The 16,363-nt window shown below is 44.0% G+C and overlaps 1 protein-coding gene across 2 annotated transcripts in view; it reads left to right on the forward strand.

Annotated features, from left to right (window-relative positions):
• The window catches only part of CDCA2 (cell division cycle associated 2), a 51,398-nt gene that overhangs the window by 10,129 nt on the left and 24,906 nt on the right, over positions 1–16,363 (forward strand). Inside the window, exons 4-10 of one of the 2 annotated variants that reach the window (XM_038747418.1) lie at positions 24–181; positions 5,746–5,899; positions 7,327–7,505; positions 8,971–9,061; positions 13,980–14,197; positions 14,580–14,661; positions 15,118–15,353. In XM_038747418.1, the coding sequence (XP_038603346.1) occupies positions 24–181; positions 5,746–5,899; positions 7,327–7,505; positions 8,971–9,061; positions 13,980–14,197; positions 14,580–14,661; positions 15,118–15,353 (1,118 nt within the window). Of the gene's footprint in view, positions 1–23; positions 182–3,820; positions 3,906–5,745; positions 5,900–7,326; positions 7,506–8,970; positions 9,062–13,979; positions 14,198–14,579; positions 14,662–15,117; positions 15,354–16,363 lie in introns of those variants that run through there. The other variant, XM_038747420.1, reaches the window with a different exon arrangement.

The following is a 16,363-nucleotide window of genomic DNA, read 5'->3' on the forward strand; positions in this document are numbered from 1 at the left end:
AAATATACACATTAAAAATCCAGGGAAATCCCCACACTTGCTCAAAAAATTCAGACGGCGTTCTACAATTGGAACAAGAGGCTCTCCTGAAACAAATCATCTTATCCGCTACATTGCTCAGCAAAAGAATTTAAAGAATGCAGACAAATCTCCATTGGCCCAGTCTTCCTCTTCAGCCCAGGTACGGATCCTCCTCTGTAGCTTTAGCTGATTTTAGCGATCTTGTGAAGGTTGAATGGGCAGAATATTTAGACATCAAGTATGTGGGTTGGATAACGCCAAGATTACGGGCTTGTGAAACAGGGAGGATGGTGGTACTATCTACAGTGACAGGAAAGTCACTGGGAGGAGGGGGTTTGCCTGAGAACATAAATTCAGTTTTGCACATGTTAAATTTGAGGTGTCAGCGGGACATCCATGGAGAGCTGTCACGAAGGCAGAAGGAAATGCAAGACTGCAAAGAAGGGGAGAGGGGGCTCTCCTGGAAATCACCTGCATAGAACTGGTCATGGAAGCAATGGGGGTAAAGGAGTTCTCCAGGGGAATGGGTGTAGATGGAGAATAGAAGGGGACCCAGATCTGAGACTTGAGGGGCTCCCACAGTTAGGGAGTGGGAGGCAGAGGAGGAGCCTGCAAAAGAGACTGAATTCATTCATTCAATCATATTTATTGAGCGCTTACTGTGTGCACAGCACGTTACTAAGCGCTTGGGAAGTACAAGTCGGCAACATATAGAGACGGTCCCTACCCAACAACGGGCTCACAGTCTAGAAGGGGGAGACAGACAACAAAACATGTAGACAGGTGTCAACATCATCAGAACAAATAGAATTATAGTAATAATAGAAATGAGCGGCCAGAGAGTTAGGAAGCAAACCAGGAGAGGACAGTGTCAGTGAAGCCAAGGTGGGATAATATGTCCAGGAGAAGGGGGTGGTTGACAATGTTGAAGGCAACTGAGACATTAAGGAGGATTAAGATTGTGAACAGTCCATTAAATTTGAGAAGGAGATCATCGGCGACCTTTGAGCTGGCAGTTTCTGTGGAGTTGAAGGTGGTAGACGCCATTCATTCAATCGTATTTATTGAGTGTTTATTGTGTGCAGAGCACCGTACTAAGCGCTTGGGAAGTACAAGTTTGCAGCATATAGAGACGGTCCCTACCCAACAGCGGGCTCACAGTCTAGAAGGGGGAGACAGAAAACAAAACATATAAACCAAATAAAATAAATAGAATATGTACAAGTAAAATAAATAGAGTAATAAATGTGTACAAACATATATACATATGTACAGGTGCTGTGGGGAGGGGAAGGAGGTAAGGCAGGGGGATGGGGAGGGGGAGTAGGGGGAGAGGAAGGAGGGGGTTCAGTCTGGGAAGGCCTCCTGGAGGAGGTGAGCTCTCAGTAGGGCTTTGAAGGGAGCTCTCAGTAGGACTTTGAAAGGAAGCCTGATGGAGGGCGTCAAGCAGAGAATCAGAGAGCATCTAGAGAGAGGAAGCAGTGCATCTTCTGAGAGAGGCAAGATCAAGGCACAATGAGTAGGTCGGTGTTAGAGGCGTGAAGTTTGGAGATGGATAGGGAGACTGGTAAAGAACAGTTTGGGGTTTTTTGTTTTTTGTTTTGTAACAAAAATGATCCCACCAGCAGAGTTGAAATATGGACTGGAGTAGGGAGAGGCAAGGCGGTCATTAAGGAGGCTGATGTAGTATTTGAGGTGGGATATATAACAAGTGTTTGGACCAGTGTGGTAGCTAACAACCCTGTTATTTTGTCCTCTCCCAAACGCTTAATACAGTGCTCTGCACACAGTAAGCACTCAATAAATATGATGATTGATTGCTTGGATTGAGGAGAAGTGCGTTGCTTTGGTGCTCCTGCTGTTTTCTGGCTCTGGATTGAGTTTTGCAAATAAGGGGAAAGAAGGTCCTTCCACTGCCCTTTACTAAGCCACTCTGAGCACCGTACTCAGCTAGTGCTCACCAGCTGGTGTTTGCTGCTGCTCAAGGATTCACGTGTTCTCTTCTGTGACCATAGCCTGTGTCCGCGCTCCCTGTCGGCTATCTCGTAATACAAGCTGCTGGGCACTGGGGAGTGGGTGCGGGCGCATGGATGGTGCCGTGCCAGGCATCACCACTGCAACAGACCTACCTCAAGCTCGTGCCGGTGGTAGAGCGCGCATTTCCCCTCTTCACCAGTGGTGTTTGATCAAGGCTCACCCGAATGGCAAGGTGCTTGAAAAAGTGAAATTGCACATGGTTCTCTCTCTGAGTCCTTTTTTCCTCAAGCTCTTCACGCATACTCCATCCCCTTTCTTTTAACTGTATATAATAATAATAATAATAATAATGGCATTTGTTAAGCGCTTACTATGTGCGAAGCACTGTTCTAATGACTTTCATCAACTGATGATTTCGATGCCACACATTTGCAGGACTTCATTTAAAGTTATTGTGGTAGTATTAAGCACCTATTACATGCCTGAGCCCTGAGGCAGCTGCAAGATAATCAGATCGGGCACTGTCCCCACCCCACACAGGGCTCAGTCTAAGGAAAGGAAGGAGAGCATGGATATTATGGCTCAGTGGAAAGAGCATGGGTTTTGGAGTCAAAGGTCATGGGTTCAAATCCCTACTCTGCCACATCTGCTGTGTGACCTTGAGCAAGTCACTTAACTTCTCTGAGCCTCAGTTACCTCATCTATAAAATGGGGATTAAGACTGTGAGCCCCACATGGGACAACCTGATCACCTTGTAACCTTCCCAGCGCTTAGAACAGTGCTCTGCACATAGTAAGCGCATAATAAATGCCATTATTATTATTATTATCCCTATTTTACAGATGGGGAAGTGGGGGTCCAGAGGGATTAAGTGACTTCATTCATTCCATTCATTCAGTCGTATTTATTGAGCACTAACTGTGTGCAGAGCACTGCACTAAGTGCTTGGAAAGTACAATTTGGCAACAGATAATAATAATAATAATAATGATGGCATTTGTTAAGCGCTTACTGTGTGCAAAGCACTGTTCTAAGCGCTGGGGGAATACAAGGTGATCAAGTCGTCCCACGTGGGACTCACAGTTAATCAATCAATCGTATTTATTGAGCACTTACTATGTGCAGAGCACTGTACTAAGCGCTTGGGAAGTACAAGTTGGCAACATATAGAGACAGTTCCTACCCAGCAGTGGGCTCACAGTCTAAAAAGGGGGAGACAGAGAACAAAACCAAACATACTAACAAAATAAAATAAATAGAATAGATATGTACAAGTAAAATAAATAAATCAATAAATAGAGTAATAAATCTGTACAATCCCTACCCAACAACAGGCTTACAGTCTAGAATGGGGGAGACAGATAACAAAACAAAATAAGTAGACAGGCTTCAGTGGCAGAGTCCCCCAGCAGGCCTGGAGGGAATGAGTCAATCCATTAGAACTCGAATATTCTCGATTCCCAGACCGGTGATCTCTTCGTTGGCCACGTGGCCTGGACTTTTTGCTTCTAAGCAGTTTTTTCATGTATTACCATTTAGCCCCTAAGTTTTCTTAAGTCTGTCCTTTTGCTGTATCAACCAAGGGGTCCCTGTAAACAGGAAGCCATGAGATGACCTGCTGCTTTTTGGACCTTATTATTTCTCCTGTTGACATTTGAAAAAATTGAATAACTTACACCTAATTTAAAATAGGTGTAAGACTTTTGGTATTGGCCTATTACAAGTGCTCAATGCTGAATGTGTGTTTACATCATAAAGGGCCCAGTTACATCATAGAAGCTTATTTGAATTTCAAGTTCTCCCTTCGTGAGCAGTTAACAAAATCATGCAGCTTTTAACCAGATAACATCAAGCATGGCATCAAGATTTTGACATTCATCTTCCTTCTCTTTAGAACATAAAGGAGGTAATCGGAAAGCCTGATTGATGTAGTACTTCATCTTTTGGATTTCCATTTTCTTTTTAAAAAGCAACCTGTCAATTCTGTGTGTATTTTTAGGGGGGAATCTAAAAAGAGAGATAATTTAGTATTTTCAGAAGGGAAAGCTTTAAAGAACAGAAATAGAGGGGAACTAATTTTGTGCCATCAAACCCCTCAAAAGTTCTTAGTAACACAAAGCAAGAGGAGAGTATTTGTTTTGTCTGAGTTTTCTTTCTGTATATTAGTCACCACTATATGGTGAGTTTTCTCATTTACATTTTTAACAAACCCTTAAGGATAGAAACTTGGAGGGAAAAAACACACTGCAGTAAATAAATGTGTAATTGTGGTACACAAGTGATTAAAGAAAACCCCATATCCTGAAGCTTAATTTTGCTCACCAAATCTTTTACCAGTATTGGAAATACTTAATAATACTTTGATAATTTACGGCTGTCTTTCTCTGCCTAAGGTTTGGAGGAATTAGTCCTTTGGCACATATTGAGTGGTCATTGTATGCAGAGCACCTTGCTGACTTCCTTCAGGCATTAATATAAATAAATTACGGATATGTACAGAAGTGCTTTGGGAGCAAATCCAAGTGCAAGGACAACTCAGAAGGGAGTGAGAGAAGAGGAAATGAGGGCTCAGTTGGGGAAGGCTTCTTGGAGGAGATATTCTTTCAATAAGGCTTTGAAGATGGGGAGCGTATTCACCTGTCGAATATGAAGAGGGAGGGAGTTCCAGACCAGAGGGAAGATGTGGATTAGGGGTTGGCAGCGAGATAGATTAGATTGAGGTCAGGGGGTAGGTTGGCTTTAGAGGAGTCAAGTGTGCGGGCTGGGTTGTAGTGGGAAATCAGAATGGTAAGGAAAGGGGGCAAGATGATCGAGAGTTGAGGTGTTTATAAAGTGCTTACTATGTGCCAACCACTGGAGGTTCCTGTGGAGTAGGGAACCTTGGGCCTAACGGTTTTGTAGAAAAATGATCCAGGCAGCTTGTGACTCCACATGTGACAGAGACGACTGTATGTGATCTGATTGAATTGAATCTACCCCAGCACTTAGCTTAGTGACACCCCACACTGTAACAGGCTTGAACCCCATTCAGTACACACACCCCCAAAGCACCTCTGTGGAGACTTGACTACTTTCCGTGCTACCACTTAAACATCAAGTCCCTTAAACCCTGAGCCCCATGTGGGTCAGGGACAATCCACATGATTATCTTATATCTACCCCAGTGGTTGGCACATAGTAAGCACTTAATAAACACCTCGACTATCGTTTTAGTATATTCCACTTTTCCCTTTAGGCTATAAGTCATGGTGGGCAGAGAACATGGCTACCAACTCTGCTGGATTGACTCCCCCAAGCGCTTAGTACTCTGCACACTGTAAGCGCTTAAAAATACCATCATTTAATTGGTTAACTGAAGTGGGGAGAGGTAAGGAGGTGAGCAAGGAGGTTGATGCAGTAATCAAGACTGGAGAGGATGTGTTAAATAATTAGTTCCTAGACAATTGAAGGATAGTCTTAGAAAACACCCTTTTTACCTTTTCCTTTGTTTTTCTCTTGTACCTTGCATGTGAGTCTCTAATCACAGGAGTAGTTATTCAATTCCCAGAATATTTGGAAAGGTTAAGCAGATTGTCATATCATTGCATTTATTTCTGTTGTTTCACCCAACACAACTCTTAAGCCCTGGAGTCCAGTCTTGGGCCACCTTACCTGTCTGCTTCGTCTATCTTATTAATTGATCAATTCTGGATCCAAACCAGTCATTGTGTGTAGCTGATTGTACTGAATATTCTGTCATTACACAGGCCTGCCCCCTTTCCCATCGAAATGGTGTCTCATTAAAAGAGCAAATATCTGCCTTCCAGTCAGTTTTTCACCCGATGGAAGAAAACGAAGGAAAGCCTTGCTTTCCTGGATTCTTGGAGGAGGAGGAGGGAGAATTCCAGGTGACAGGCTATGGTAAGTAAACCAGTTTTTGTTTTTGCCCGAAGTGACGGTCTAGTTAATGAGGCCCTAGAAATTTTGGTCAAACTAGTTTTTCAGGTAAAAAAATGTATTCCGTTTGGGTGACCGTTATTAGAAGAATGTAGAACTGCTACACCTACCGCTCATCTTTTTATTGTCCAAAATGAGGTTGGAAGTAAAGTTTAATTTTCTGGCGATTTGGTTCGCTTTTAACTGTAGTTGTAAGTTCTTAGCAGACAGATAAAAGCTAACTCTGTATCCCTTTATGTGCTATTGTGGTGATGCCCTTTTACTGGTTTAGCTTCTAACATTCCAAGGTTTCATTGTGACCGCTTGGATTGGAGTCAAATCATCCAAAGTGAATGAGGCTTTTCGTGAGGCGGCGGGTGGGTCAGTTGACGCCTCCATTTGGCACTCCCTGCCCTACCCATCCTGGCCGGGACTAGGTCCCGGTTGAGGGAGACCGGACTCCTGTGAGCACCACCGGAGGCCTGGGAGTGGCAGCCGGCTGGGGCCCTGTCCTGACCTCGTCTGCAGGCTGAACTTCAGCGACTTGATTCCCGTGAGGCTCCTCTGGCCGGCACAGAGATTGAATGCTTGTGTATTCTTCCTGGGCGAGCCAGGGGTCCGCCTGGGTGGCAGCTCTGGTTGATGGCCATCAGAGGCTCCCTCCATCCCTCCGCCAGCCTTCTGTGGTGTTCCAAGTATCTCCTGAGCTTTGGGTGCAGATCAAGCCTCCGGGACTGAGGACGGAGAGGTCCTGGACCGGGGCTCTGCACTCAAGGTCTCCAGGCGGTGGGGCAGAGCAGGCTGGAGCTCTACATGTGGTCATTGTGTTGGCCCAGCGGGGCTCATGGGTAACACCGGCCCCTGCCAGTTTGAGTTTACCCTGACCCAAATGGAATTTCCCCTGGGAAGGTTCTTTACGGAAAGCACAAGAGTAGCTGGATGTCAGTTGCTGTGTGTGCTCCTTCTCCTCTGTGAAACATATAGTGAATTCCTTTGGTCCGCCAAATCCCCATACAGCTTTCTTTCTTTATTTCTTTCTTTCACTGGGACACACAACTGACTGCCACCTGACAGTTACTACTTCACTGGAATTTAGCTTTGGACCTGTAACCCAGATAGTTTAAGACTGCCACTCTGCTCCCATCAGTCATCCACCATATTTCTCTCTCTCAGTGCAGTGGCACTGAAGTTTAAGGAAATAAATAAATTTTCCATTATAATTTCCCATAGTGATCACTCTGCTTGTCTTTCTTTTTCTGAAATTTTCTTTTCACTTTTGACTTCAGAAAGAATTTTAACCTTTACTTGCTTTACAGAAATATTCAGAGATTTTGTTATAAGCACACTGTTTAAAAGTAGATTCAAAGAGCAAATATACTGATCCATCGATCATTCTCTCTTATGAAATGCAGTTAAGAATGAAAGCCCAAGAAATAGTGGAGATTTTTCATCGAAGCGCCGGCGAGTTTCTTACCAGCAAGATTTAAAAGATAACATTGCTAGTGGTGAAAACAAGCTGGCTGTCATCCAGACGGACTGCAAAGTGACTTTTTCTGAAGGAGCCAGAGCTAGTGGCGTGGACCAATCTATGGTAATGCACTTGGACAAAGGAAGTGAGAGCCGGGGTTTGGGGTTCTGCCTAGGTCATTTTCCAAATCAATCAAGTGTTGTGTTTTGCTATGCCTGGACAAATTTCAATAGATTAGGAGTGGTTCCTAAGGATTTTTTTTTATAACATTTGTTAAGCACTTACTATGTGCCAGGTACTGTGCTAAGCACTTGGGGAGAAGCAGTGTGGCTCAGTGGAAAAAGCCTAGGCTTTGGAGTCAGAGGTCATAGGTTCAAATCCTGGCTCCACCACTTTTCAGCTATGTGACTTTGGGCAAGTCACTTAACTTCTCTGTGCCTCGGTTACCTCATCTGTAAAATGGGGATGAAGACTGTAAGCCCCCCGTGGGACAACCTGATCACCTTTTTAACCTCCCCAGTGCTTAGAACAGTGCTTTGCACATAGTAAGTACTTAATAAATGCTATCATTAAATTAAATTAGATAAGAAATTAGGTTGGACATAGTGAATATCCCATATGGGGACTCACAATCTTAATCCCTATTTTACAGATGAGGTAACTGAGGCCAGAGAAGTGAAGTAATATGGCTTAGTTGGTAGAACATGGACCTGGGTTCTGATACTGACTCCCACATCTGTTGTGTGACCTTGGCCAAATCACTTAACTTCTCTGGGCCTCAGTTACCTCAACTGTAAAATGAGGATTAAGACTAAGCCTCATGTGGAACAGGGACTGTGTCCAACCTGTTTAACTTGTATCTACCCCAGTGCTTAGAACAGTGCTTGGCACATAATAAGCCCTCAACAAGTACCATTATTATTATTACTATTATTATGTGACTTGTCCAAGGTCACACAGCTGGCACATGTCAGAGAACCCAGGTCCTTTGACTCCCAAGCTCATGCTTATTCCACTATGCCACACTGCCTAGGCTCATATGGTGTATCGTACTTTCCCAAGCATGTAGAACAATGCTCTGTGCCCAGTAAGTGCTCCTGCGACAAAATTGAGTTCTCATTTCAAATTTTGTCCTCCTTAAATGGCCGCATGGAAGAAGTACTTAACTCAGTGAGGTTTTGAAATTGGTCAAAATACAGGTCTCTGGAATGATGATATTATAAGCACACCAGTAATGCCATTATAGTCTAACTTAATTACCATTCTGCCCCAGATTGATATTCCCACCCTTCACAATCTGGCACAGTCAAACCCAGTGTATCAAACATTTTTTGCCTTACATTGTCCTTCCATCCTTGTGGTAACAATTAGTTGAGTGCTGTGAATCAAATTGGTCTGGGAAACTGATGAGTCTCTGGAGTTGGGGGGCATTGGAGTTTGAGATGAGAATTAAATGGGTAACTGAAAGTATCCCTGAACCTTTTTATAAAGCCTAGTATGAATGTTGTAACCAGATTCCCAAATAAGCAATGACGTTTGTCTAATCTGTGACAGAGATATGCTGAAAATAAGATGTTTTTTTTTCTAGAAATCTTGTGTTGAACAACCCAGCGTTACTCAGTCTGGATGTCTCCGTTTAGGAGCTGTTCCATTAGCAGATCTCTCAGGGGCATTAAATGGTAAGAGACATTTTTCTTTGTTTTACTAAGCAGTGTGTCCTAAGTCAGTTCTTACAAGAAATGAGGTGGTATTGTTCTAGAGTGAAGGGTGATGTGTTCTTCAGGTAGAACAAACATGCTGGCAGTGCAGAGTAACTGAAAAGTGGGAGTCATTTTGTTTCCACATGAAAAATCAGGTTTGGGAGTCTTCCACTCAAAGGTTTGCTGGTGAGGTTGGAGGTTGGTGGGCATGCAGATCACTTCCATAGACTTCCCAAGCTAGGACAGGCCCCAGCACTCGCCTTTTCCAGGGTGTGAAACTGTGGGAGGGGATGGTACCCCATGGGAAACTCTGGCCTTGCTTCATTTCAGGGAATATGCCTTTTGGCTGATCAGTTGAGGAGGTGATTTGGCTTTTAAAGCTGTCTGAAGGGAGGTACCAGCAAACTGGAACTGTCTGGGAGAACCCAGCCCAGTGATAGGTCTCCAGATGGAGCAAATTGTTCATGCAGATATTCTGGGCAAGCTGCACACTCAGTCAATCCCTCAACTGCATTTATTGAGTGCCTACTGTTTGCAGAGCACCATACTAAATGCTTGGGAGAGTACAACAAATACCTTCCCTGAGAGGACCCGCATTTTGTCAATTATCCCTCTCCAGGGAAAAACCAAGTTGGTCTGTATAGGGAAAGTTCCAATTGGTAACACTTTCAGGATGGTGAGGTACTGGATCGGAGAGTATTTACTGAGTGCCTGCCGTGTGCAGAGGTCTTTATTGTGTGCCCAGGAGAGTACACTAATAGTAGTAATAATAGGTTTTATAAAACACTCTTTGGCCCTGAACTAAGTGCTGGGAAGAAATAACACAGGTGAGAATAAATACCTGCTTTCCCCTGGACTATGAGCCCATTCATTCAGTCATATTTATTGAGCTCTTACTTTGTGCAAAGCATTGTACTGAGCGCTTGGGAGAATACAGTATAACAATAAACAAACACATTCCCTGTCCCAGATTGTCCAACTTTGTGTGTGTACCCAAGGGCTTAGTATAGTGCTCTGCCTGGAGTAAGTGCTTATCAAATACCATTTTAAAAAAAGAGAGAATCATACAGGATTGTTAGCACTCCAGGGACTGATAATCCAAGAATGGAAGGAAGGAACCTGGAAGATGCTGTTTCTATGGATTTCATTATCATTGAGTGCCTAGTGCGTACAGTAGCAGGAATATAATACAAGAATGCAATATATAGAGATGGTAGACACCTTCCAGGATCTTACAATCCGGTAGGGGAAACATACATTAAAATAATGAAGGGTAGGGATCTGTGCATAAGGGCTATAGGTGTGGGGTGAGTACCATATATGTCCAAGGGGTATGAACTCAAGTATAAGACATGGAGAAGCACCCTTGCCTAGTGGAAAGATGATAGGCCTGCGAGTTGGAGGATATGGGCCCCAATCCTGGCCTGGCCATCTGACCAGAGTGTGACCCTGGGCAAGCCTGTTTTCCTCCCCGTGCCTCAATCTCCCCATCTGCAAACTGGGGCATTCTCCTTACCCACCCAGACTGAGTTCCCTGTGGGGCTGGGCCTGAGCCTGACGTGGCCAACATCCTGCATCTGCCTACCCAAGCTCTCAGCACAGAGGGTGGCACAAAGCAAGCGAATGCCACTATTATTGTTGTTATTATGGGGGAAGACTGGCAGGCCCAAATCATAAATATATAGTAGGAACAAGAATGAAAACATACGTACAACTTATAAAAACAAATATAAAAAATAAATGGAATATTTATATATCTATATATTTCCATATATATGCATATATATAGATACTCTCCCTCTCTCTCTCTCTCTCTCTCTCTCTCTCTCTCTCTCTCTCTCTCTCTCTCTCTCTCTCTCTCTCTCAGAGCACCTGAGGCAATTCCATGACTAGGGGGGTAGGAATTAGTTGGGAAACACAGTCTGTAGGTTGAGTGTTGTTAGGATTTTGAGGGTGGAGAGGGAGTTCCTGGGTGGTGTGTCTGTGGGGCTGGGGTGGGGTAGGGGGGCAGGTGGGGGGTGTAGAGAGAGACCCAGAGATCCCTGATGGAGAGCCTTGATTCTATCCGTGGGTAGACATGCACCTTGCCCACAAGGAGGGTATTTATTGCATGCATACTCTGTGCAGAATCTTGTACTAAGCACTTCTGAGGGCACAGTAAAGTTAATATATACGATCTGTACCCTTGAGGAGCTTACAGTCTAGCAGGGAAAAAGTCAGTGATCAGAAGTTTCTGTTTGGTATGGAGAAAAAGGGGTAGCCAGTGGAGGTTTTTGAGGAGGGGAGTGATGGATTCTGAAAGGTGTTTTAGGAAAATGACTCAGCCAGCTGTGTGTGAAAGAATCTGTAGAAGCGAGAAGCTAGAGGCAGGGATAGCAGCAAGGAGGCTGCTACGGTAATACAGCGGGGGTTTGTAAAAGACAGAGCTCTGAGTCCAGCAGGTCCAGGGGCATGTTGGGGGCAGGGAGTGTACTCTCCCAAGCACTTTGTACAGTGCTGTACTCTGAGAGGGCACAAATATTGATCCGAGTCTCAGGACATTGCTGCCCAGGTCATCTGGAGTCCAGTCAGACCAAAGCTTCCCAGTGTTCTAATTTGTAGCAGCCTCACACTGCCACAGCCTCAAATCCTTTCATAGCTGTGCAGGCTCAGGGCCCGTGGGAGCCCGGGGCTGGGGAGGAGGCGACATGGGGGATGTCGGGACAGGAGGAAGCTGGTGAGGGATGACGAGTCAGGTGAACCTGGACTTCCCAGGTTCAAATGTAAAACTCTGAATTTTGGGTGCTCTCTGAAACAATATCGAGTATTCTGGTGTTTCATAAATTAACATAGTTTTCAGATCAAACTGTTTTTGGAAATATAAGCTGCTCCAGTACAGTGCCTGGCACATAGTAAGCACTTAAATGCCATTATTATTATTATTTTTACTTTTAAATGTCTTTTTTTAATGGCATTTGTTAAGCGCTTACCTTGTGCCAGACATTGTACTAAGAGCTGGGGAAGATACAAACTCATCATCAGTAAGCACTCCATAAATACCGTGGACTGATTAATCCTGGGCTACTCTGTTAAGAACTAAACGTTGGAAGTGGATTACAGAGACGCTTTTGTTTCAAAGAAACCAACTTTTCATTATCAGTAGGTGGGTGAAAAGGGGGCTGCAATTTTAGGGGTGAGAACAGTGTGAAGCCTGGCAGGAATCCCTCCAGTAGTGTCAGGTATCTGTGTCATTAACTCTTTCATCTTTGAGCCTCCGTTTCTATTTCTCAAACTTCTTTTGGCTCTTCTGCGTCAATGTGGAACTGAAATAAGTGGATGAGGGGTGAACATTGAGGGGTGAACTCAATATGTCCAAGACTGAACTCCTTATCTTCCCTCCCAAACCCTGCCCTCTCCCTGACTTTCCCATCACTGTTGACGGCACTACCATCCTTCCCGTCTCACAAGCCCGCAACCTTGATGTCATCCTCGACTCCGCTCTCTCGGTCGCCCCTCACATCCAATCCGTCACCAAAACCTGCCAGTCTCACCTCTGCAACATCACCAAGATCTGTCCTTTCCTCTCCATCCAAACTGCTACCCTGCTGGTTCAGTCTCTCATCCTATTCCGACTGGACTACTGCATCAGCCTCCTCTCTGATCTCCCATCCTTCTGTCTCTCCCCACTTCAATCTGTACTTCACGCTGCTGCCTGGATCATCTTTGTGCAGAAACGCTCTGGGCATATTACTCCCCTCCTCAAAAATCTCCAGTGGCTACCAGTCAACCTATGCATCAAGCCAAATCTCCTCACGCTTCAAGGCTCTCCATCACCTCGCCCCCTCCTACCTCACCTCCTTTCTTTCCTTCTACAGCCCAGTCCGCACCCTCTGCTCCTCTTCCGCTAACCTCCTCACTGTGCCTCATTGTCACCTGTCCCGCCGTCCAGGCCCACATTCTTCCCCTGGCCTGGAATGCCCTCTCTCCACACATCCGCCAAGCTAGCTCTCTTCCTCCCTTCAAAGCCCTACTGAGAGCTCACCTCCTCCAGGAGGCCTTCCCAGACTGAGCTCCCTCCTTCCTCTCCCCTTCTCCCCCTCCCCATCCCCCCCACCTTACCTCCTTCCCCTCCCCACAGCACCTGTGTGTGTGTGTGTGTATATATATATATATATACATATATATATATGTTTGTACATATTTATTACTCTATTTTACTTGTACATATTTATTCTATTTATTTTATTTTGTTAATATGTTTTGTTGTCTGTCTCCCCCTTCTTGACTGTGAGCCTGCTGTTGGGTAGGGACCATCTCTATATGTTGCCAAGTTGTGCTTCCCAAGTGCTTAGTACAGTGCTCTGCACACAGTAAGCGCTCAATAAATACGATTGAATGAATGAATGAACATTGGGATTGCCTTCTGGATGCAGGATGGGGACTCCTGTCCAAGCTACAAGGGCATACTACTAACCTTGACATTAAGCAGAATTCATTGTATCTCCCATGCCTTCTTTTTCTATCCTCGGTTCCCAAACATTTTTTTAATCACTAGAAGCACAGCTAACTAAAATATCTTTGTGGCTGATTGGCACCAATTTTAAAAGTTCTAACCTGTTTGCCCTCTCCTACTTAAGATTAAACCTGGGAGCCCATTGTTGGGTAGGGACTGTCTCTACATGTTGCCGAGTTGTACTTCCCAAGCACTTAGTACAGAGCTCTGCACACAGTAAGCGCTCAATAAATACAATTGAATGGAGGAATGAATGAAAGGAAATCATTTAGAAGGCCCCTTAGCCAAACTCCTTTCTATAAAAGCATTATGAGATACTTTTTTTTTGCATTTGCATTTTTTTCTTCATGTCAGCATGAAACACATATCCTTATTAATCATTGACCAATATATATAACTTTGAAGGGGCTGGTGCTGCTGGCTATGTACTGGAAGAGATTTCAAGTAATGAGGCATCAAAAAGTGTAAAGAGAGTTAAGTTGGAAGAATCACCGCACCTGGGAATATTGAAGGAAAACATGTTACCAAGAACACCATTGTGCAAAAAGGAGGTTGGAATTCACACCAACCTCCGCTCGGTGCTGAAGAAGACCCCCGTTAAGTCATTATCTGAAAGTTGGAAGGTGAAATGATTTTCTTTATTCCTTTACATTTCTATAAACAAGGAATTTGCTTGCTGTAAAACAGCCACTTTGATTAAAAAAAAAATTGAAGGAATGAGTTAGATAAAACCAGAGGAGAAATTGACCCATTGTGTAAATGGAAGGGAGTATGTACTTTTTATAACTGGAATTCGGCCTTGTAAATGGATTTTGCGCTTTAATTGGCCTGTGTCCATTGTTTAGTTTCTGGTCTCTTTTTATTGCATACCTCTTTTACACCAAGTGACAAGTCAATAAGTAGCAAGCAAGCAAGGTTCCAGAGCAATCCCAGATTTTGGGGACCATTGCCACCCTCGTTGAAGCTGCCTCCATAAAAATGCCTTGTTGGTGATTGTTTTATCAGGAACACTGCTGCGCCACTTGTGAAGATGGAAGTCGGCCTTTCTCGTTCTCAAATGTGAAAGATTATGAAGACCTGAAAAGTGGTAAGTTTGCATTCCTTTGTGAGCCTGTACATAAGATGACCTGGTTGATAATGTGGCATCTTTGCCTTTTGAGCTTTGGCACTTGGGCATTGAGAGTTCCTGGAAGGAAAGGCAGCCGACCTGTGGCCTGTGATCAGTGATCCTGGCAGGGCCCTAATCCCACAAGAGCAGTTTGGACTGATTCCTCCACCACCTCCGAGCTTTTGGGTCATTCTTTGGTGAAATTATAATGCTATTTTAATTTGTGCCCTATTTTGCTTTATAATCCCTTTCTTCAGAATAATTATCAGTCATTTTTTTTTAAATCTTTGGCTTTGGCATTCATTTCCAATTGCTGTCTTTCTTCCAAATCCTGGGAAAGCTTTTCATCAGAAGTGCATGAAACCTTTGAATTGTTTTTTCAGTCTTATTACTGTGTGAATATTTTACATATTTTCTATGTTGCTGACTTTCCAGCTGGAGGGGAAGCTGGCATTCTGAGCACCCCAAAAACGTGGCAGAAGAAGGTTACCTTTGGAGAATACTTAAGCCCAGAAGTATTTGATGAATCTTTGCCCGCAAACACTCCATTACGTAGAGGAGGAACACCTGCCCGTCAGCAAGATTTGAGAAACATAAGCTCTCCAGAGCCGCATCATTTTCCTACGACAGAGTCATTACCTCAACTAAATTTTGATGATGATGAGACTCTGGTAAGTGTGACTCTTTTTTCCTTTGTAGGAAATCTCCATACTTTGCTCATCGGCAGAGAAAATTAGACTGTGTTCTTAGGGTTCTCTCAGATCTGTCCTCCTTTATTCACATGGTAGATTCCATTAGTGTTTTCTGCCACACATAAGCATTTTTTAAATGGTATTTGTTAAGCATTTACTACATGGCAGGCATTGTACTAAGCACTGGGATAGATACAAGCTATTCAGGTTAGACTCAGTCCGTGTCCCTTATGGAGCTCGCAGACTTAATCCCCATTTTAGACATGATGACACTGAGGCACAGAGAAGTTAAGAGACTTGCCCAAAGTCACACAGCAGACAAGTAGCAAAGGCGGAATTAGAACCCAGGCGTTCTGAATCCCAGGCCTTTTCTCTATGCATTTTGCCGCACCACTTTTTGCTGCTCTGTATTTTCAATAGGGCTCACTTAAAGTGGGCAGTAATTGGGCCATTGTATTAGCCAAGTCATTGCATAAAGTAAATCTGTCAAACCAACCAAATGGTATAACTGATTTTGATTTGATGTATTCAGAAATAAACTGTTATAATAGTAATTGTGGTATTTCTTAAGTGCTTACTGTGCACCAAGCACTGTCCTAAACACTTGGATAGATACAACATAAGTAAATGGGACCCCACAGAGAAGTAAAGTGGCATGCCTCAGGTCACACAGCAGACAAGTGGCAGAGCCGAATAAGGACACAGGTTGCCTGACTCCCAGGCCTGTGCTCTTTCTGCTAAGCTATGCTCATGTGCTGAATTTTGAGGAAACAATTTTGGAGTTGTTAACAGATTATACAGATCATGGAGTAATGAACCTCACTCTTGTCTCCAAGATGTACAAAAGGAGCCATTCCTGAAGGGGCAAGACAAACTATTGATGGGATATTTTCCACTTTTGGGTTGGCAGCACCGTAGTTGCTGATGTCTACAGAAGAGTTCAGAAAATCTATTTCACCTATTATTTTAGTATTTCCCTTATCCAAAAT

Source organism: Tachyglossus aculeatus, chromosome 5 (assembly GCF_015852505.1).
Source record: "Tachyglossus aculeatus isolate mTacAcu1 chromosome 5, mTacAcu1.pri, whole genome shotgun sequence".
Classification (NCBI taxonomy): Eukaryota; Metazoa; Chordata; class Mammalia; order Monotremata; family Tachyglossidae; genus Tachyglossus; species Tachyglossus aculeatus.